Genomic DNA, 24,412 nt, shown 5'->3' with positions numbered 1-24,412 from the left:
GTATGTACACCTGCTGATTTGGGACTAGGTAGAGTTGACCAGAAACAAACTTATACTTCTGGGCGGCCTTTTGACCATATGCCGTGCAATGAAAATCCATACATATAAGAACAGGGCATTAACCTTTGCTCACTGAATCCAGGACAACAGTGTAAAGAGTGTCAACCTTGCGGCGTATATGTAACTCAGTTTCTGTAATACTACAACCGTATCGCATGTTTGCAATGTGTTTATTCAAGCATATTCTGAAGGCATTAGTCCGTGTACCACTGATAAAATTATATGTTTTATGAAGCCCTGAAATTGGTCAACCCAGCAATTCTAGGTTTTGCCGTCAAAATTCAATTATAAAGATGCATAAATTGCACTGAAAGTTTTTTCATATGTGAAAAGGTGGAGGATTTAGGGCGCTGAGATTACACTGATGGCTACATCAGCTCTCACAAAACCAATCATATTTTCCTTCCTAATGCATGGAGTGAATGAGTGAGTGAGTGAATGCTTGGGGTTTAACGTTGTACTTAACAATTTTTCAGTCATATGACAACAAAGGATCCTTAAGAGAGCATGTAATGTGCCTCCTTGTTGCAGGACGCTCTTTTATCTAGTGTTGCTTCACTGAGACGACTTACCAAAGGCAAGCAAGCCGCTCCGCCCGAGCCATTATACTGATGCGGGTCAACCAGTCGTTGCACTCTTCCCTTCATGCTGAACGCCAAGCGAGGAAGTTACAACCAGGAATAATAATATTTCTGAATAACTATTGCAAACTTTTCTATTCTGTAGATTTTAACACAGAATATAAACCTGCATAATCAATAGACTATAAGGATATACTTGTAAACATTTCAAGGTCAAATGCATGAAAATGTTTCACTTGCCCAAGGTCAAATGAAGCCAACTTATTACACCTATAAAGTGAGCCCAAATTCATAAGATAAATAACTTGTTTTTGTGTTCATAGATTTGATACTGAAATTGTGTGATTTATAAATCTTATTAATGCCTTGTTAGTTCATGTTAGCTGCCAACATATAAATCTAATTTTAGATCATATTTCAACTTTTCCTTGAATTAAATCCAAATCTTGAAATCTGAAAAGGAAAACTGAGACCTGAACCTTCGTAAGGCCTTATAAAAAAAACATGGCTACATTCATTTTCCTTTATACAACCTGTAGTTCTCTCAAAATGTTTCAAAATATTGGTTGCTCAGGTGGTTGAAAAGGCCAAAGATTTAATAGAGTAACGTCAATTATACTCACTCTAATGCCATATATTTTATTTTCTTTTACTATCCAAAAAATGAAACCAATGAAAAATAACATTTATGGCTGCATCTCTAACAACCGAGATTTTTGTTTCTCATTGAAATTGCTGCGACCTCTGTGTAAAAAAACAATTTCAGGCTCAAGGAGTATAAAAAAAATAGCTTATATTGTTGTAAATAATGAACACGATGTTGAAATGACAATGACATGATGTACATGTGTTGATTTCACCGTTTCTCGATTTCTCACCAAACTATATCATGACTACATATACTCATACAGTGCACATGCATATGCAGAAAGTAACAAGATAAACATTTTACAAGCTACATGTAGAACTTAAAATCAGAGCTCTGAAAGTATATCACTCTGAGAATAAAAGAAGGTACCGAGCTGATGGTCGACGGTTTACTTTTAACTTTGCTACATCTATGTCTCCTCTACCTAGACCTGAGCGTGGTCATATATGTCCAATATTTGTAAAACTCCAGCCAGATAAGTTATTGTTTATACATAACAGTTAAATTTCTGCACAGATGTAATACTTGATAATAGCATGCAGGTCTTCATCAATAAGTGCTAGCATTTACATGTATATCATGTCAGAGAACAGAGATTGGATACCATGAAAACAGAGATTGGATACCATGAGAACAGAGATTGGATACCATGAGAACAGGACTCAAGTACATGATATATACAACAATGGAGCTCAAAATATGTGACAGGCCGACAAACAGACAGAAAACGAAAAACTTAGAAAAACTGAAATAGAAACACGCACCGAAATAAGTCAAAGGATCGAATGAAATAACTAAAGCAAATGATAGGAAAATGTAAAGAAGAAGAAAGGTTTTGGTGAGACATTTGTATGCATTCACCAGACATCACATATATATGCATAAATTCATGTCATGTAACACGAAGGTTTCCTGCTGACTGAGCCCACTAACTGATTGTCCTAATTATAACAAGAAGACTGATGACTTTACATGTAGCTCTCGATCAAAGTCAGGAGGGTTATCAGGTACCTGGTTCGGTGTGGTAGTTTCCCCCACTCCCCTCCATACCTCCACTCCCTCCCCTAATCCCCCTGAGCAGTGTACAGAAAGAACCAGATGATGATACATTATGATGATACATTATGATATGAATGGTATGATTTCCCTCCCCCTCCCCCCCCCCCCCGCCCCCCTACCCCCTGTCGACCTCACCATAAAAAAAGACAAAAAATATTAACGTTGTTGTGATGTGAAAATTAACAACTTGAAGAAAATTGCGCAGTGCATTTGGTAAAAACATTTTCTGTAGCGCAAGCATTTGTATATTAGAAAAGCAGTCCAGACTGATATACAAAATGTGCATACATATAAATAAAGAAAATAATGCCGGCTGTAGCCAAAACAATGATATGAGAAACAAAATTACTACAGAGTGCATGACAAAGACAAACCATGAAAGGGAGGCAATAAAACCTTCACAGCCCAGATTAGAAAAGGAAGGGCAACTTACTTTAGCAACGGCATCTGTGTCCTTTTTGAGGCAGAAGGAGAGAGAACAAAGTTGGGTTAGCTTTACACACAACAGGATGTGTTAATCTTTAACAGTACAATATTCCTTTTGTTGGGTGAGTTTCTCTTATATGTGTACATTTCCAAGGCTCAGATGACTTGCATCAATCAATTATATGCCAGAATAAACATCTTCATAGAGAATCTTCACTTATTTATTTGAAATCTATGAAAACATACAAAATATTACCCACACTGCAGTGTAGTTTTACAGCAACATCTTTCCAAATACAGAAACATGTTTCTGTGTGCAGCAAAATGTTTCTTTGTACATGCTTCTGTGTGCAGCAACATGTTTCCATGTACTGCAACAAGTTTCCATGTACAACATGTTTCCATGCCCGGCAACATGTTTCCATGTACATCAACATGTTTCAATGTCCTGCAACATGTTTCCATGTATAGTAACATGTCTCTGTACACAACAACATGTTCCTGATGTCTAATAAGATGTTTACATGTGGATCATGTTTCTGTGTACAGTAACATATTTCTGTGAACACCACTTTCCACAGGCCCACTTGGACCACAAACAATTAAATACGTAAAGGCACTAGACCATGCATAAAGGCACTAGACTATGAATAAAGGGCACTATACTATGACGATGTTTAAATAACTAACACAGACCATTCATCACTACTGGGGCATATATTACACAAGGTTTTCAAGCTCTATCCCATAACAAGGTTTATATACTAGGCTCCATCACAAAGTTTTATACACTTCGTCTGATTAACCACATTGACAAAACAATGTTTATAAGCTCTATCACATAACACTGTTAATAACCTCTGGTCTATCTCATAACCAGTTTTTATAAGCTCTATCACATAACACTGTTTATAACCTCTGGTCTATCTCACAACCAGGTTTTATAAGCTCTATCACATAACACTGTTTATAACCTCTATCACATAACACTGTTTATAACCTCTGGTCTATCTCACAACCAGGTTTTATAAGCTCTATCACATAACACTGTTTATAACCTCTGGTCTATCTCATAACCAGGTTTTATAAGCTCTATCACATAACACTGTTTATAACCTCTGGTCTATCTCATAACCAGGTTTTATAAGCTCTATCACATAACACTGTTTATAACATCTGGTCTATCTCATAACCAGGTTTTATAAGCTCTATCACATAACACTGTTTATAACATCTGGTCTATCTCACAACCAGGTTTTATAAGCTCTATCACATAACACTGTTTATAACCTCTGGTCTATCTCATAACCAGGTTTTATAAGCTCTATCACATAACACTGTTTATAACCTCTGGTCTATCTCACAACCAGGTTTTATAAGCTCTATCACATAACACTGTTAATAACCTCTGGTCTATCTCATACCAGGTTTTATAAGCTCTGTAACATAACACTGTTAATAACCTCTGGTCTATCTCATAACCAGGCTTTAGAAGCTCTATCACATAACACTGTTTATAACATCTGGTGTATCTCACAACCAGGTTTTATAAGCTCTATCACATAACACTGTTTATAACCTCTGGTCTATCTCATAACCAGGTTTTATAGCTCTATCACATAACACTGTTTATAACCTCTGGTCTATCACATAACCAGGTTTTATAAGCTCTATCACATAACACTGTTTATAACCTCTGGTCTATCTCATAACCAGGTTTTATAAGCACTATCATCTAACATATACCCTAAATGACCTAAAATTTTGTCCACAAAAGTGAAGTAAAGGTAAACAAATGTCACAAAATATTATTTTTCGTGCTGAAACTCACAACTTCCCAGTGGAATATTATCTCATGTTCAAAACAAACCTCAAAATACCCGTCTATAATCAATAAAACTCACAGAATCAGGAAAACTGGGCAAGTTACACAAGGGTAAAATTTAAGGTCATTTAGGGCATATACATGAAGCTAGGTCTACTACACCAGTATACCATCATGCCACTCTCTACACATGCAACAGGCAAAAATATTAATAAAGGCTGAGTACTTGGATTTGCTGAAAAAATGTCATCTTTGCTGGAAATTACAGACACAAACTGTTTTCCTTTTTTGTCACTACCTAAATTCCTTAGCTTTTCAGCTTATAAGAGGAGCAACTTTCAGTGCAATTTAAGCACATTTTTAATTTGATTTCAAGGCTTTAAAAAAGAATAATTTTATCAGTCCATACACACGATAACATCATAAGAATATGCTTGAATAAAAACACCTTACAAACATGCAAACAAACAAAAAAAGGTGAAGAATCACAGTATTCAAAATTTCACATCCAAATTGAACATTTTTTTCATTGAATCAGTTAATGTTATAGAATTCACAAACTGATCAAGTTCACAAAGATATCGCAAGATATGGACCGAATGGATCCAATCTCATACATGTACTATAGATAGCCTTTTGTAAATTCATGCTTACCTACATGTACATGTGATAAGACAAGGTGGGTTCACAACCCCTTGCTTGTAGAAATACCAGTGGCTATGACACCCGATTCCCTGCTATACACTTTATTATCGTAGGAGGAAACTGGGCTCTGGGAAACCCACGACCTTCCGCATGTTGTAACAGCAGTAACAACAACAACAGCAATTGTCTGGCTCTAATTCTGCGCTGTACATTTCACTCACATCTTTCAGCCTTTTTTTACTTCATCCAGAATAAGTAAAATATCCCTTGTAGTTTTGTTTTATGACCATCCTGATACTGATTTTAGTGGACATATAGCCGAGATGGTCCCTTATCACCCCTGATAATCAGAGTGAACTTCTGCTGTATGTGTGTATGTGTGTATGAAATGACCACTTTGTTTACACTCAGGCCCTGCATCTCCACCCACATATAAGACACACAAGGGAAGAATTTACCTTGGCCCAAAGCTCTCTTAGGTATTACATGTGAATCGGAGAAGGTCCCTTATGAGTCTACACCTCCGAATCTCTGCATTTTACAATGTCAAAGTTGTTTATTGGGACACCAGAGCCTATTTATACATCCAGACAGGACACACAAATGATGACATTATGGCACGCTCTTGGGTGGAAATACCCAAAAAAATTCTGAAATAAAACCTATTTCCATCTTTATACTGACATGCTGTTACAAACTCTATCCTTAGCTATTCTTCATATTAGCATTTTTTTTCTCTTTTATTCACTATCAAAAACCTGGCCAAAAAAGGAAAAAACAACCTCTAAAGAATTATTATTCTTGCACACTAACTTTTAAACATGGACAGAAAAAATAATACCTTAATTACCCTTCAAAAGTTTTTCCATGTGAAAGTTATAAAAATGCCCTTTGTATGTGTGTCCTGGTAAAGATTTTAATACCTAATGCAGATATGTTTCCTATGTTTGCCAAGATTATCAAATATCATAACTAACATTTCAGATAAAAATCAAAACTTATGGTGCATGTACAAAATTATGTATTTTTTGTTCTACTGGACAAATGTGTGTATTTGCCAACAGCAGTTCCTATAACCCATTAATACTGCATTAATGCAAAAATCATTATAAACGTCACGATAAAAAGTTACAGCTGGATTTCTGTCGGATTGCCTCTGTCAAAATATCATTACAACAGAGTGTATTGTTTTACAATGCTCAGCAGAAATTTAATGCCACATGTAACGCTAATGGCTTGGGAATTGTCTGGATTCATTTGCAGTCTGTTTTAGTGTTTGTCCTAGATGGACAATGATGCTTAATGTGGATTGCTCAAATTATTCCCCTGTTCATTTGCTGTGGATTTTTTTGCCTGTCTGTTCAATATTTTCGCCTCAAAAGTTGCATCAAAACGTGGACAAACTGTCTGATAATATGTATTTGTTTCACAAAGGTACTAATCCATGGCCAAGTTACTCATTTTGCTTGATTCTAAGCATTTGATTGGTTTTAGAAAGGTATTTTGAGGTTTGTTCAGAAAGTAGAATGATATCCTGCCAGAAACATGTAAGTATCAGCACCAAAAAGTAATGTCTTTTGGGCCAATGGAGGGGGGGAGGGGGTGTTAGAAATTTGGGGGCTTCAAAGTCTACAAATCTCATACACTGTATGTTATAGCGTATGTTAACTATCATTCCTCCTTGAGGGGCACAAACCAAGCCTGTGATAAATCATGAAGATCTGGTGGGCACAACAACAGTTTCTAGTCCTGAGAACAGATTACTTTGTCTGAATAAAAAAAGCAAAGCTAGGTGTGCCAAGGTAACATCTACCACCAAACATGCATTCATGATTCATAAAAACAATGCATTCATGATTCATAAACATGCATTCATGATTCATAAACATGCCAGAAATCATGCACGAAAACATGAAAATACATACTGACAGCGTACTGAACATAAAGGTGACTTTTTTTGTTTTGTTTTTGGGGCAACCTACTTAAATCATCACAAACTGATGTGCTATATACACATGCATACCAGTAACCTTACTAAAACCACAAGTTGTTTAACACAAAGATTTCAGATTACTGCTATACCTTAATTCCTGAAACTATTTGTATACGAAATAGCAAATCTTAGTGCAATTTATGCACAGTTTTAGTTGCTTTTGAAGACAAAACCACATTGGTTGGATTGGCCAACTTCATGTCTTCACAAAAAGTATGATTTTATCAGTCTACACAGAATTATGCTCTCAGAATATGAGTAAACACCTTGCAAGTTGAAGAATTGCAGTGTCAGCAACTGTAAACCTGTACAGAACAAACAATGTAACTTTACACCTTTCTCAAGCTGCACTGTTTGCATGCAGCCTGACCAACAAAACTGTTTTATGAAAACTAGGCTCTTTACCCACTTTTGCCAATTCCTTGGAAATATGCGCATCACTAACACCCTGAACATACATATCAAAATAATACGCAAAGGCAGGTTACACGAAACTGGGGAAGTCAACAGTAAGTAAGGCTTCTTGTCACGATGGCAGCCAGCATTATGGTGGAGGGAAACCGGAAAGAGCCCGGGGGGAAACCCACGACCAGCCACAGGTTGCTGCCAGACCTTCCCACTTACGGCGGGAGAGGAAGCCAGCATGAGCTGGACTTGAACTCACAGCAGCCCTGGCTTACATCCTAATCATGCCAATACACGTAGGTGAAGGAGACTCTTGACTTTAAACAGTACCAACAACCTACTTTTATTGACATTTCTACACCTCTGCTTTCATATTTCTTTCCTTTCTCTGCAAGAATTGTAATGACTGAATAAAAATGTACACTTATCTATTACAATAGGATCGACTTTCCATCATTGTCATTGTAAAGTGTATTAATTACTGCGTATAAAAAAAAAGCATTCTTAAAAGCATGATGAATATAACTGTTTGAGAGTATAGAGAAAAAGTTTTTAAAGGTCTACAGAAAATGAATTTTTGAAGGCATAAAGATAATGAATGTTTGAAGGCATACAAAAACTTTTGAAAGTGTAAAATGTAAGATAATTATTTCAATGTCTAAAATCACACGCTTTAATTGCCTTAATTCTGAAGTGGGTGAGTGAGTGCTTGGGGTTTGAGGTCGTACTTAACAATTTTCAGTCATATGACAACGAAAGAATGCTTAGAGAGAATGTAATGTGCCTCTTTTCTGCAGGATGGATTTCCACCGCTCTTTTAATCCAGTGCTGCTTCACTGAGACGACTTTCCAAAGGCAGTAAGCCGCCCCGCTCGAGCCATTATACTGATACGGGTCAACCAGTCGTTGCACTATTCCTTTCATGCTGAACGCCAAGCAAGGAAGTTACAACTTCCTCTTTTAAAGTCTTAGGTGTGACTCGACCCAGGATTGACTCTGGATTACTGCTCCCTACGCGGACGCTCTCCCAACTGTGCTATCGGGCCGGTCTTATGGAAGAAGGTTGAGAATAAAGCGTAATTCAAGACAGTTGGTGGCATAACCTAGCTAACCCTGGGTGTATCACTGAGGGTCAAAGTACAGAGCTGGAATACATAACATTTGTCAAACAGGGAAAACAATAGATGTGGTGTGTGTGAAGTAGGAAACACATTATCTGCATTTCTAGAGTTTCTGGATCCAAAGACTTAACTTCTGCCTTTCACATGTGAGGGCCATACAACCGGTAGTGCCCTGTACTGTGGGGTCTTTGTTCTTACTGTACAACACCTGTCCTATATACGTAGACACATTTCAAAGCTTTGTGAAAAGTTCGGTCATAGATAGAAATATCACTCAGTATTACTCAGTTCTTGCTTTTTTTTTGCTTTCCAATGAGACGTACTTCCACAGAATTTGTTTTCACTGAAATATCTTGGTTATGATATAATATAAAACTACAGTTGGCAATAAATAACAATGGCGAAAAAAGTAGTATTTAACTATGCTGTTACATTTTCATTTATTGCAACAAACCTTCTTTCTCTGAGGACACTACTGTTCAGTGAATCTAATACCTAAGGTTGTCCCACACTTCAAGCCAATTAAATGTTTCTTAATTAATAGGCAGAATAATTTTCACATAACGCGCTAAAAATTTGACAGCTGCATGACAAACAACATTATCATAGCAACTTATCATTGTTGCTGGTCTACCTTAATTCATTCCATCAAAGTTGGTGGATTCATACATTTGATATCGAACAAATAGATCTATTGAAAAATAGGCCCAAGTCTCTACTATGATGGACAGCTCTGGTTTTGTTGATGGCACATGTCTGACTGGTCTAAACCAGATGTCCTGGTGGTACATGTAATAGAATTCTCTGGGAACTTGCTTAAAATGGATCTTTTAATCTTTAAACCGAATTTCTACAGGAACAGAAACAAGATACCATGCATTCATAAAAGCAACTTGTTTAGGCACTGCAGACTTTTCCAACCTATCAACGAAATATATCCCAAATGACCAAACACTTCGTCCATGAATTTATTTATTTATCTATTCATTTGACTGGTATTTTGCCAAGAATATTTCATTTATACGACAACGGCCAGCACTATGGTGGGAGGAAACCCGGCAGAGCCTGGGCAAAGTCCACAACCATCTGCAGGTTGCTGCAGACCTTCCCACATACAGTCGGCCATGAATTGTATTTGCCAAAGTTTTATTGATTTCAGAAGGGTGTTTTGAGGTTTGTGTGAAATGCAGGATGATATTCCTCTGGATATCAGCACAGAAAATAATAATAACTTATGACATTTATTTGCCTTTAAAAATGCACTTTTGGTGGAGGTGGGGGGAGGAGAGAAAGATTAGATTATTTACAGTACCTTTAATAGAACATGTATATCACCAATCACTAGCAATGCAGTAAAATAAGTTTGCCATGAAACAACCACATGTGTGCCTATATTACAGCATTGTACATGTTGTTGTTGTTGGGGACAACTACTGTACTTGTCCTTGATTATAGAGTGCATTTTCTAAAATATTCATCCCGTAAGCTTGTGACCACATATCTTTCTCTGCTATATTATACTTGATTTCAACAATCATCAAACTATCTCAAAGGTTACTGCTGACTTCAGGGCATTGTGTTATCAGTATTTTTTTCACCAATTTCATCAAGGATTATTATGTTCTAAGAGGGAATAACCACAATGCAAATGATACTGGCTGTTTTGTATTGCTAATACAATACAAATGGCCTTATCAGCCTTTTAATGCAAACAGTAGTTAGTTGATTTCATGAATTAATTAGATTTGGGATTGGATTAGAATATATAACTGCTCATGCAATGGTTGATAGATTTAAAAGAGAAGGAAACTGGGCCGAGGTAGATATCGGACGATCTCCACAAATAATGGTACTTATTATTCCTGTTCTATACAAGTACAAGTTCAACCAAACGGCAGCTGTATGATATCAAGTACACGTCACTTCCATTTCATTGTTATGATAGCGGCATAAAGAAACAGAGAGGGGGGAAAAAATGTGGGTTAGCTTGGGCAAAAAACTATGATAAGACTATAATCTGCACTCCTTCACAATTGGTACTACCACATCAAACTCCGGTTAGTAATTTTACATTACTCCCTCCACCAGGTTTCATTAGTTTTTCTTTCTCTCCTGGAATATTCAATAATCCACCACAAGAGTGCAGTCAGTTATAAAACTGTTATAACAGACTAAGGTTCCCAGTGCACTGATAGTCCAGCCAGCTATTGCTCTGGTAACACCACTTCACTGAGCTCACATAATTGATGATTATTGAACGTTGCTAACTGTGTTGATCAGTACCCCTCGCTAACAGCCTAACACGGCAACCATTGATGTGTTAGCTGAAACAAGTCCTCGAATACCAAATGATCTGAACATTTCTACCCACTCAGATGGCAGATTTGAGTGCATTTTATATCCCTATAACAGCTAGCTGATTTTCAACAGTTGGCCAGTTTTCCACCACTATGTGTAGGTATGCATGCTTGCGGGTTTTATGTACGTAACAATTTTTCAGTCATAACGACGAGTGGTCATTAGTTGTGTGCACATAAACTGTGTCTTCTTGTGGCAGGGCGAGTTCACGCTGAACCATCATGCCAAAGACACCAGTCATGACACCCAACCCAGTCACATTTTACTGACACGGGCCAAACAGTCCTGTTTCCTTGCACTAACCTCTCAGAGTTGAGCGCGAAACGAGGCAGCAACAAGTACAATTTCTAGAGTCTTGTTATGACCGGAACCAGGTTTGATCCTGGGTCTTTCGACTTCGAAATGGACGCTCTAACCATTAGGCCACTGAAAGTGGTCTACACCACTATATGTATAGGTTTTCACAGAAAAGCATAAGCAGGAAGAACCCACCAAGTTTAAAACTAGGCTGATATATTCATTTGAACTTTTCTGCCAGCAAAACACACAGCTGATATTAGCAGCATTATCACAGACACATTAGGAAGATTTTTCATTGGTAACAGGCCGCAGGACATTTCGACACGTGACTAGTAAACCATGTGACAAAATATAAAGCGCTATTTTGATATATATATATATATATATATATACATATTTGATTGGTGCTTTACATCACACTCAAAAATATTAAGTAAGAAACCAGGGGAAATTTAATCCACGCCCATCCGCAGGTTGCTGCCAGACCTTCCTATGTACGGCCGAAGAGGAAACTGCCATGTTAGAAATCAATGAAAATTTCATAACGCTAGATTAGTCAACATCAGACATTTCAATGAAAGGAACTTGCTGGAGCAAACATACTACAGAGATTGAGTGGAATCACAGATGTATTTTTCACAGCGGACAACACCGCCAACAACAGGAATCCTGCTGTGACAAAGTATGCTCAGCTATGGAACTGCCAGATCACCCGATCACTCAGATTATTAAACACCACCCTGAAAATGCTCACCCAGCTCAAATTCTTACAAACTTCATCCACACAAAAAGAAAGCCCCACCCGATCCGCAAAACGAATCTCCCACTATAACCTGAGCATCTACACATACATATTCCATCAAAATAATTAACACCAACCCTGCTTCAATCTGGACAGCTCATTTTCCCACCAGACAATGCCAGAAATACATGTGAGAATTGAGTTCACAAACTACTGACAACTTGTATTGTGCAATTTGACAGTTATTTTGCCTTAAAAACTTCACATGGTTACATTTACAATGTACAATACAAATTCTCAAATTATCTAAGACAAAGTCATATTACACTATGTAAGTGACAATGTATTCCAGAGTGGTCTTGAACTTGCTTAAGTATTCATTGTCACAGGTGATAGAATCCATCAACTGTTTTCATGTGATATATTGTAAAAAAAAAAAAAAAGAAACCAGCACCCAACAGTGATGAGAAAAAGGCTATCATAAAAGCAAAATCATGTATGACTATGTAAGACCATAACAAACTTTAGAAGTGCACATACAATTTTACTGATATATGAAAGTGCTCACTGCATAAATGAATGAAACATTGAGCTTTGTGACCAAGGTGACAAAATTGGAGGTCTTCATGGAAATTTCAGGTAAACAGTGAATAAAATTTACACCACTTACAGTTAAGGTGTATGTGTAAAATGTCAGAAGGTAATTCTTTCATTGTACAAGCAAGTTTTACAAATTGCAAATTCTCCAACTGAATCTTCCTAATGCTGTGTGTGAACATGTATAGAGAGACAATTCGGGAGCAAATTCACCGTTAACTGTATATCTAACAAATAGATAACGATAAAGACGTGATTTTGAAGGAAAGACAAAATATTGTTATCGAGACAAAATATTGACATAAAACAACAGTTGAGGCCTTCATAAAACCTCCACAATACTGGTAATAAATAAATAAACAATATCACTTAGGCTTTGATATTTTACATGTAGTGTATACAGCTGTCTATTAATTATTCTGAGCATAGAACATTTGATCATCATGAAAGGTGTGGAGAAAACTGTATGAATTGAAAACAATAACTTTCTATTAAGATAAGGCTAAGATGAGAATGCCATTATGGCAGGAATTTTGATAAATCTAATTTATCTGACAAAACTGACGGGTTGCATGACAGTTCTGAAAATGTACTTTATCCATGTTAACCAGGGACAAAAAATAGACAATGTGTTTAACCTTACATGAACCATCAAACATCACTAATTCATGCTCACAACAATTTTCTCTACACCACTACATCACAGATTTTTGCACAACAAATTGATGGATATTTATTTACATGTAGCTGGATTTTCCCCATGAAAAATATCCCCAAATGTTGATTTTAGATATGTCATGTAATTTAAAATTAAAATGTCCGAACAAGCTAAAAGTGGAATTTGTTTGATCATCTGTAAAAAGGGAAGCCAATTCTCTGAAGCAGATTCAGCAAAATAAAATCTTTCCACGTGGATACCAATGCTGGTTTAAGATATGCAACTCTTGTTTTTCTCGCACCGGGTGATACCATTTAAACGGCAGGGGGGGGGGGGGGGGGGGGGGGGAGGGAGAGAGGGAAGTGACAGAGATAAAGGTGCAATCATGAATCCCAATTTGTGGAAGTGAATACAGCTAAAGCTAATTTTAACAAATCCTGTGCTCAAAATTTCCTCTCACTATGTCATGATATTTATGATAAATCTTTTATAAGATAATTGTTGCATAAACTTTTGATTACGTTTAAAGACATGGCATGACTTTTTAGACGTGTTAATTCAAACATAATCAAGCATAAGAAAGTCTATGAGTTTTATTCATAATATTTTGATGAATTCTTACATTTGACTTTGAACTAATTCAACCTGAAATGCAGCTGGTGTGCAAAAGAAAACAATTGAAGTATAAAAACAACAGCCAATAGTAGAGTAAAATATGCCCACCTCAGCCACCATGGGTTGTCCAGACTGGAGGTCAAGAAGAGAAGGTAAAAGGTCAGAGGTCAGCACACATGTATGACATGCAGAGCTGGTGACAACATCATTGGTACAATTAACTCATTAAACACCATGTACATAGAAATATCAGTGGACTTTGACAGTCTTCATTCCTTGTTAGTATCACCATAACATTACACTAGAAACCTACCTGTTTACATGAGTCCATGAATTAAACTGCGAGAGTTTAAATGTTTTATTGGGGCCTCAATGGCTCAGTTGGTTAGTGCACTAGCGCAGCATAATGACCCAGGTGCCACTCACCAACGAAGTCACTGTGTGTTCTAGCTGGTTTCCTCTCCTGCCATACGTGCGAAAGTCTGCCAACAACCTGCGGATGGTCTTGGATTCCCCCAGGCTGTCCCAGGTTTCCTCCTATCATAATGCTGGTCACCATCGTATAAGTGAAATACTCTTGAGTACGGCGTAAAACACCAATCAAATAAATAAATAAATAAATAAATAAATAAATGTTTTATTTGTACTATTGGATGGCATAGCAAAGATGGAATGGGAACATTGTCTAACTAAAACATGTCGGTCCAAGCAGTGTAGTCTTTTGTCCTTTTCTCTAATACATGTATATGAAGGTCACCGTTTCTGTATAGTTGCAGAGAATGACATGTTTTTACCCAGCTTGGAACTGACATACAGAGGTGGAAAATGTTGCGAAATGATAACCATTTCCAAAATTTGAAATCTACATGTGTTGCAAAAATTAAGCAATATTGCAGGATAGTACTCCTTAATTCAGAACTTGATTCAGAACTGAAAAAGATAACAGCCAGGAAGTGGATCAGTATGACCTAAGACCATATCAGCAATATTTCAGCTATACTGTGCCACTAGCCAGTGAGAAATGCATTTAATTTCTGTTTAAGATTCTAAAGATTGTAGAATGAAAGGCAAATAACAGGTAGAGAACCCTTAATGTACGTAAACAATATACAATAGCAGCATAAAGGATAACAAAATTTTAATTTGATTTGATTTATTTGATTGGTGTTTTACGCCATACTCAAGAATATTTCACTTATACGACGGCGACCAGCATTATGATGGGAGGAAACCGGGCAGAGCTCGGGGGAAACCCACAACCATTCGCAGGTTGCTGAGACCTTCCCACATACGGCCGGAGAGGAAGCCAGCATGAGCTGGACATAGATTTAACTGTATGTTAGACATCACAGAGATCTCTGTACAAGTTGAAACAGTACAAGTTGAAAGTGAAAGTAAACAGGCCTAGCAATGTTCAAAGTTGGAGTTTTTAGGAATCTTGGGTTTACTAAAGTGTACATTACTCTTTTAACTATACTCTAGAAATAACAAACAACACAGAGTCACAAATTCAACAGAACAATTATCTACAGAAGTGAAACTGAAACTAAACAGGGTTAGCCATCTTGAAAAGAGGAGTTTTTCGGACTACTGGGGTTTAGAAAAAGTGTACATATGCACACACACACTAGGAGATCCCTGTACAGAATCATTTATTGCTTCACTGGTCTACAAGCCAGAGCTGAGTGTTTTTAGATCATTACAATGGAGAAGAAACAGTCATTTTTAACATATGAAATAGTTCTTTTCTAACAGCAATTATACACTGAATCCAGATGAGTTTAGAATTGCCGCATGTGTAAAAAGTGCCACTTAAATCCTAGCTGGAAAAAAAAAAATTACACCAGAATTTAAAATCTTTATGAAGTAACAAATGTTACACATCTAGTGCAGCTAAAGAAATCGATTAATTTTTCCTCTCTTTTCATCGCTAGCTGAGTGGAACTGTATATGACTGAACATGTCCCTTGGCTTATGGGTAATGCAGATATATGGCTTGACAGACACCGGGGATAACATGGCTACAATCAATTCTGGCCAGGCAGTAAGGATGGGTATCGGAAGTGTGGAGACCACATGGATTTGAAAATCACTTCATCTTTCAACGTTCTTTTTTTTTTTTTTATTTACTCCCAACGGCATTAAGAATCTGAGTAGTTCCATAGCTTACTGCATTTAAAAAAGTGTGCCTGGGAACTCAGAAAATAGGACTAGAGAAAAATCTTTATTGTTTATTCTACCAGGATACGTGGGCTATGTCTGTGCCAGAGTTCTGTATTTTTTGTTGTTCATCAGTGAGTCTCGAAATACCTCGACTTTCAGGGAAACTGGTTAAAATTCTTATAATTCACTTCTTATATCCGGATTCACTGTAACAGTATATCACAATATGACTATATTTCCGATGCCCCCTCCCCTCCTCCCCGACTGAACAAATCATGGTCACATGGTTTTACTGCATTCTGTAATATTTCCTCCATGCCTGGTCATAAATTGTCATAGTGAGCTGCATTTTTAGGTGCAAGGCAACTCTCAAATCGCAACAAATGGGTTTCTGTTGAATATGACAACATTTATTGTTCTTTTAAAACTGACTCAAATTGGCAATGGTTGGAATTAGGTCAAAATGAAAAAAAGGGGTATATTTCGCACAAGAACCACCGTGACATAATTACGTCACAATGCACAAATCGCCACACCGTAAACTGCTTATCACCACAACACAAGTGGTAAACAAACATTTAACAATCACATAATCAGATAATGAAACACGTGGTTATTATTATTATTATTTTTAAATGGACTCAATAATAAACACTTACATGTAGTAATATTCACCTCAGCCTTTAGGTTTAGTTAATACTGATTTTAACCAAGATATCACATATTTTCTCTACAAAATTTCTTGATTACTTACATGTATGTGTGTTTACTTTAGGTGTTTAACATTGCTTTCAACATTATGAATTTAATAAGACTGACCAATACACCTGCTTCAGCTAACACACTCTGTTTTTTTGACATAGCTTTGGAGTGAGTGCTTGGGGTTTAACGTCGTACTTAACAATTTTTCAGCCATATGACGACGAAAAAGCTTTGGAGGGTGGGGCCTGAGCTTATATTAGGGGTTGTCCTGTGGGTCATCTGAAGGGCGTCTGGTGTGGAGGGGCAGCATGTTGAGGTGGGAGACGTTATTCATTAGATTGTTCTATTTAGGGTTTTTGACTTTCACCATGGCTTTTTGGTTAATGGGGATGTGAAACCAGAGTGCCTAAGTATTTTGACTGGTGTTTTACGCCGTACTCAAGAATATTTCACTTATATGACGGCGGCCAGCATTATGGTGAGTGGAAACCGGACAGAGCCCGGGGGAAACCCACGACCATCCGCAGGTTGGTAGCAGACCTTCCCATATACGACCGGAGAGGAAGCCAGCATGAGCTGGACTTGAACTCACAGTGACCGCATTGGTGAGAGACTCACGGGTCATTACGCTGCGCTAGCGTGCGAGTGCCCAAGTAAATCTCCTCAGAAGATTGTGATCCAGATTTGTAACATATCATTTAAACGGACTCAAGATACGGCCAAGTACTACATTAACCTTTCTGCTTTCATTAAAAGCCTGCCTAATTTGTAAACCCTCATGTCTTCCCAACTAAAGCCCACTGTACACTTCTTCCCCACTAAAGCAATTTGAAGCAACCATCTACGAAAGCTGTTCACAGCAAAAACAAACTAAGCAGCACCATCTTGTGTAAATTTCACTAAAGCCCTCAAATAAAAGCCTATGACACCTATGTTTTAGGGTTTCACATCTGCTGAATTTGTCTTTCTCACATTCGCTACTATTGATTCGTTACATAGGTACTTCCTTCCCCTGTCGTATTAAGCAGATCTGCGAGCCAGCCAGGGGTAGAATGCGACAACATGCCGATAATTTAGGGCAGATCAATACTCCGCAAGAAGCCCTGAGAGGGCGGTTGAGTCTATCTGCCGACTTACCTGATTTAGCTTGTCAGCGCATCACTGAAGCCGTGGTTGACTGTGATGGTGGAAGCTAGCACAGAAACTCTGTCAGGGGCCAAGGCATTGCTCTTGACTGACAGATTGCCAGCTTTAGGATTAACACCAATTTCAGCATTAGTTTGGTCGAGATTACTCGCTTTGGGATTAAATGCACTTTCAGCTATATCTAGGGTGTAGTCTCCTGGTACTAAGCAAGGCTGTCTCTGTCGGATAGAATTCATGTGGATGCAATGCGAAATCTCACTTCTCTATGTGAATTTTCTTCAAAATAATAGGAGTGATACGCAAACGCAAGTTCATCTGATGACATCTAGCTTCAAAGCATGATTTCACACTCCATTCGTTGTCTCAGTGCTTCAATGATCTACTTAGGTTACAAGACTTATAAATCATACCACACAGCTTCATAGCAATAATAACTACATGTTACGTATGTGTGTGTGTATGTGTGTGTGTGTGTGTCTGGTAAATGGTAATCAAGTCACAGTAAACTGTGTTAAGATGTTTATAGTATCTTATATATACAAAGCATTCAGACATTACTGGTAGCCTGCCTGATTGAGCAGTCTGTTAAACTGATACATTCAAATATTGGTGAGAGGCTCCTGGATCATTACACTGCACAAGCGCGCTAACCAACTGATTCACAGAGGCCCCTTCAAATCTTGAACCCAAAACCAAAATAAAGTAGAATGATTGACACCGTCATTCACAGATATAATTCTCTAATAGATAGTGCTAAGATCTTGCCATTAACTCGACAAGACACACCAAACTCATTATACTGTCACAACTATGGCTGTTTATGATATGTGTAAGAATATACTGTAGAGCAGTGACTTTGTATGTCATGTAGTTGTAACTCACTGCAGTGGTTAAAGACAACGTGGGTTAATATGCAAATCACACACTGCATTTTGGCAATCCATGTACTACTGAGTGGCAACTGCAGCCCTACGAACGGCTGAGGAAATGTTAAGCTATGAGGTAAAAATCTTCTTTGGCCCTTGATATGCAAATCGCTACCATACTATGGGTGGCCACTGCAACCTTATGATTGGCCAAAGTCTATAACCAACTGGACATCGATAGCACCACCAATAGCACCACCAATAGCACCACCGATAGCACCATCAATAGCACCACCGATAGCACCACCTATAGCACCACCTATAGCACCACCGATAGCACCACCGCCAGTATCTGATCCCTTCTCATAATACCTCTCCTTACTTTGTAAAGGAGAACTAATAAACAGTTTTTATTTCATACTAAGTTGAAGTCAATGTACAGCAAATATTAGCCAATACAAAATACACACATACTATATGGTATTTGTACCCACTCATACATGCACACCTCTCAATGACTACACCTGTAATGATCATGTGATCATGCTATAACTATTAGATATTATACACAAGTTGTGAGTTGCATATGGAAGAGTCAATGCAGATTACATCAGCAAAAAGATATGAATGAAATGACCATACATGTACATACAAATGTCTACACAGTGCATGAACTATTTTAGGCAGCCATATTGGAGGAGCCGCTTTACAGCACCAATATGGCCGCCTATTTAAACTAAAGGCACATACAGCAAATTAACTATCTTAAGGACCTAGAGAAAGAGAAGATGAACTCTATCATCTTTAACTCTACAAATGAAATCCAGCAAACTCAAAGAGAACAGTTAAATGTAAATTTCTTCTGCTATACTTGTTGCTATTGGTGACAGAGGCCAAATGTCACCTCATATTACCTGTTGCTGATTTGCTTGAGACTTGGCTTTTCTTAAACGGTTCTTGCACGCATCCAAATCCAGGCGCTTTGTTTCTAGCAGCTTCTTTTCTTTCTGTAAACAAACAGTGACAAAAAAAAATAACACACTGTTATGTGCTGATCATGCAATCTTTGCAATCTATTATATTCTGATCTCATGTTAACAATGTTCCGCAATAATATCTTGATATGAATTGGTGCTCCAAATGAAGAAATCAAACTACACTGAAACAGATTAGAACTAAACCATAATTACAATTACAAAGTATTATGATCTACAATATTATTTTATTTTCTCAACATTTGATATTAAATGCGGTCAAATGCTTTTAGATTTCTTGTGTGTTACAGGCACGATTGATTGATTGTTGCTCAACACCAAACTCAAGAATTAATACAAATGTGTCCGTTTTATGCCTGGAGGAAACCAGAGCATCTGGGCAATGCCTTCATCATTTGGCAAGTTTTCTGACAAACTTTTACAGAAAAGTGTCCTCTAATGAACATTAGAATGTAGACAAGCTTTGTTGACAGCTTAATATCACGAAGTTCTCATGAGCAGCGAGAGCAGGGTAATCAAAAACTTCCCCTGTCCAAGGGTTTGAACCAGCACATTCCATCCTGATGATAGAAATACAAGCTCATTTAACTAATGGATAACAGCCAACTCCGTTAAACGGTAGAAAAACATTTCTAGGACATATTATCAGTTTTGTCCATAACACCCACCTAAGACAATTTCAAACATTTGAATGCTTTCAATTTTAATACAGAGAGAAAATTCTTATCAACAGAATACTAAAGTACACTTCCAGACATAGTTTTCAAAAGACTTTCTGCTGACAATCACATTATTTTCTGTTTTGCCTCACTTCAATACAACAGGATTCAGGTTTATGATTTATTTATTTATTTGATTGGTATTTTCCACCATACTCAAGCATATTTCACTTATACGACTGCGACCCGCATTATGGTGGAAGGAAACCAACCCGAAACCCATGACCATCTGCAGGTTGCTTCCAGAATGCCCCAAGTACAGCCGGAGAGGAAGAGTGAGGTTTATGAATGAATCAGGTAACAGTTTAACCAACCGAGTTCAAATTGTAAAACACAGGTGGAAATCCAGACTTACCTGTATGGTTTTCATGTCCCCGTCTAAAAAGTTCCTAAGGGGTTGCAGGAAGTTGTTAGCCACGGAGCCCACAAAGTCTTTCTCAGCCTGCCCAAGCTGGTACTGCGTCTGTCCAGCTTTCACAAGGGCATTTCCTGTACAAAGAACAAGTGTGGGTATGATACAGGAGTCTCATCTATGCGTAAAACAGGTACACCAGTAGGCTTTCAGGTTCTCAACCTTAAACACTGAACTAACAGCTCTAACAATGCCTTCACCAATATTCCACATGGTAAAAGCACATTGGTAGTCCCACACATATTCTGTATTATTCAAAAGAACATTTGTATGTGATAGTCCCATATGTGACAAAAATATGTGATAGTCATTCAGGTATTCTGTGTGACAAAGGTATGTGATAGTCTAACAGCGATTCTGTGTGACTAAAGTATGTGAAAGTTTCATTGTTATTCTGAATGACAAAAGCATGTGCCAGTACCATAGCAGGGTTCAATTTTTTTGATTTTTCCTGGTTGCCCACATAGCCCGTCTTTGCCCAGAACAGAATTTGGTTGCTCGGACAGTTCTGTCTACCATTATTCTGTGAAAGATTGATAAATGTATGCCTATTTCCCAAAATGGTACCAATTAACCAACAAAAAAACAAGAGCAAAAAAAAAAAAACAACAAAAAAAATTGACACACTTTTTACTCGCGAGTGTTATAGTGTCTGAAATATATCACATGACACCAGACTGCACAGTGTTATTTCTGACTGCCTCTGCTAGTGCTACATGTATAACACTAGTGTAGCTGAAAGTGAAACCAGTGCTTACAGATGAAGACATCAGTCGTTTGTGTACGCTGTTGTTGTAACAGAAATTCAGAAGTGATATAAATTATAGCATTAATGAATCTGTGACAGAAATAATTTCGTACTTACATACAACATTTTGAAAAGTACATGTAAACTTCGAACTTCTGAACACTTTTCTTACCAGGTGAGCCATGACAAGATTGCAGCACCTGCAGAATTCACTGTTTAATCCATAATGGCAGTGTCAGTGAGCCCTGTCTAAGTAACTCATCTCTAAAGACATCTGGTCGCCTCCTGCTGGATTTATTTACTGACCAGAATGACTGTCCCAAAGACATTTGAGCAGTGTCAAGCTGTTAGGCATATGGCTGTTGAAACGAGTGTAACTCACATATATAATTTTTTCATGTACATATAGCTTGATTCCAGGCCACGTGTTTCCCAGCTAACATAGCATAATGTAGTGATGGGGCCTAGGAAACATGATGATCGCAGGAAAACTGAAATCTGCCCGTCAAAATTTTTGACCAGCACAAAATATTCTGAATTTGATTTTGTGAATTTAACTTTATGTACAAAAAGAGGGCTGTTAATTGTTTATAAGAAGGCTCTATATCTATAATTGTTTATAAGAGGGCTCTGGTTATTGTTGACTCAATTTGGGCTGGGCTAATTTGGGTAGTTTCAGCACAACATTTACATTGGAGAGTACATGTACATGTGGTGTGCAATCTGAAGCCCTGTCATCAGAGGACAACATCATGAAGTCCACTCCAGACAACATGTGGGATTGTCCACTAGGACTCTGCCCTAAACCTAATTATCCAGGTTAGGTGTTTGAATGGGGATACCAGATGGAAGGAGGGTTGGGCTCAGGGTATGTACCAGACTTTAATGAGGACAGTTTTGTTCTAACAGAGTGAAAGGAGGGGGGGGGGGGGGCAATACAGCAGTGTATGGTAAATCTGGACATGATTCTGTCATAATGGCCATGAAATTCATGTGCACCTGCAACGCTGGCCGACTACAAGTAGTTGCTTAGGTTTGATTTTTGGTCTGCCAGAGGTTATTTTACACTTGCCCCTGGGGCAAGTGTAACAGGAATTCATGGTTGTCTGCAGGGGAATCTCTGATCTCATCTCTGATGACCGGATGACCCTTAAAATTGAGCCCTGCACAGCTATTCTGTGTGACTGTGACAGTCCCATAGCCATTTTGTGTGACAGTGACAGTCCCACAGCTATAATGTGTGACTGTGACAGTCCCACAGCTATTCTGTGTGACTGTGACAGTCCCACAGCTATTCTGTGTGACAGTGACAGTTCCACAGCTATTCTGTGTGACTGTGACAGTCCTACAGCTATTTGTGTGATAGTGACAGACCACAGCCATTCTGTGTGAATGTGACAGTCCCACGGCTATTCTGTGTGACAGTTCCACAGCTATTCTGTGTGACTGTGACAGTCCCACAGCTATTCTGTGTGACTGTGACAGTTCCACAGCTATTCAGTGTGACAACAGTAAGTGACAGTCCCACAGTTTTGTGTGACAGTGACAGTCCCACAGCTATTCTCTGTGACAGTGACAGTCCCACAGCTATGACAACAGTATGTGATAGTCCCACAACTATTCCATGTGACATAGCTATGTGATAGTCTCATAGCTATTCTGTGTGACTAAAGTATGTGACAGTCTGACAGCTATTCTGTGTGACTAAAGTATGTGACAGTCCAATAGCTATTCTGTGTGACAAAAGTTTGTGACAGTCTCATAGCTAATCTGTGTGACTAAAGCATATGACAGTCCGACAGCTATTCTGTGTGACTAAAGTATGTGACAGTCCAATAGCTATTCTGTGTGACAAAAGTATCCGATAGTCCTACAACTCTTCTCTGTGGCAAAAGTATACATGATAGTCATACAGCTGTTGCTATGTGCAACAACATGTATAATAAAATACAAACCTGTGCATCTCAAGTCTTGAGGTCTTCCAGCAACCTGCGGATGGTCCTGGGTTTCCCCAGGGCTCTGCCCGGTTTCCACCCACCATAATGCTGGCCGCCATCGTATAAGTGAAATATTCTTGAGCACGGCGTAAAACACCAATCAAATAAATAAATAAATAAATCTCAAGTTTTGGTCTCCAGTAATTTCTATCCCTAATGGCCATGGTGGTGCAGACACATTCGACCAAGATACATGTCACCTTTACAGCGATCTGGATGAGCGTTCAATCAATTATATTCCCAGGCTGCATTCAATTGGAATACTGCGACAGCATTCCCAATGGGCATCTCAAGAAGCATCGCCACAAACAGATGCTATAGAAGTGACAAAGTCTCCCTCGTGCAGCATAATGTTCCTCAACCAGACAACGATTTTAAAAGGTTTCACACAAAAGACGACTTCAAGCCTTTCCGTATTTCCCATCAAAAATTCCCCAGTGACACAAGTCATAAAGCAAGTCCTGTAGACATTTCTATCACTGTCATTTTCTATCACTGTTTTTGGCCTGTTCTTTTGTTGTGGATTTGAAATGTATATACATGTATGTATTTTCTGGTGAATATTGAAACAAATAGAAAACATTGCCAGGGCTTTCCAATAACATTAGTGATGATTGGAAGCTAAATATC

The 24,412-nt window shown here is 38.0% G+C and overlaps 1 protein-coding gene across 3 annotated transcripts in view; it reads right to left on the bottom strand.

Annotated features, from left to right (window-relative positions):
* LOC135480304 (endophilin-B1-like) overlaps positions 1 to 24,412 on the bottom strand; it is a 47,889-nt gene that overhangs the window by 14,630 nt on the left and 8,847 nt on the right. The window contains exons 4-7 of one of the 3 annotated variants that reach the window (XM_064760113.1): positions 20,981 to 21,114; positions 19,826 to 19,918; positions 14,143 to 14,166; positions 2,783 to 2,803 (exon numbers count right to left, since the gene is read on the bottom strand). In XM_064760113.1, the coding sequence (XP_064616183.1) occupies positions 2,783 to 2,803; positions 14,143 to 14,166; positions 19,826 to 19,918; positions 20,981 to 21,114 (272 nt within the window). The remainder of the gene's footprint in view (positions 1 to 2,782; positions 2,804 to 14,142; positions 14,167 to 19,825; positions 19,919 to 20,980; positions 21,115 to 24,412) is intronic. The other 2 variants (XM_064760114.1, XM_064760115.1) reach the window with 2 other exon arrangements.

This window comes from Liolophura sinensis, chromosome 13 (assembly GCF_032854445.1).
Source record: "Liolophura sinensis isolate JHLJ2023 chromosome 13, CUHK_Ljap_v2, whole genome shotgun sequence".
NCBI classification, from domain to species: domain Eukaryota; kingdom Metazoa; phylum Mollusca; class Polyplacophora; order Chitonida; family Chitonidae; genus Liolophura; species Liolophura sinensis.
The sequence above is the reverse complement of the archived record's forward strand: the minus strand, read 5'-3'. Positions and strand labels throughout refer to the sequence as shown.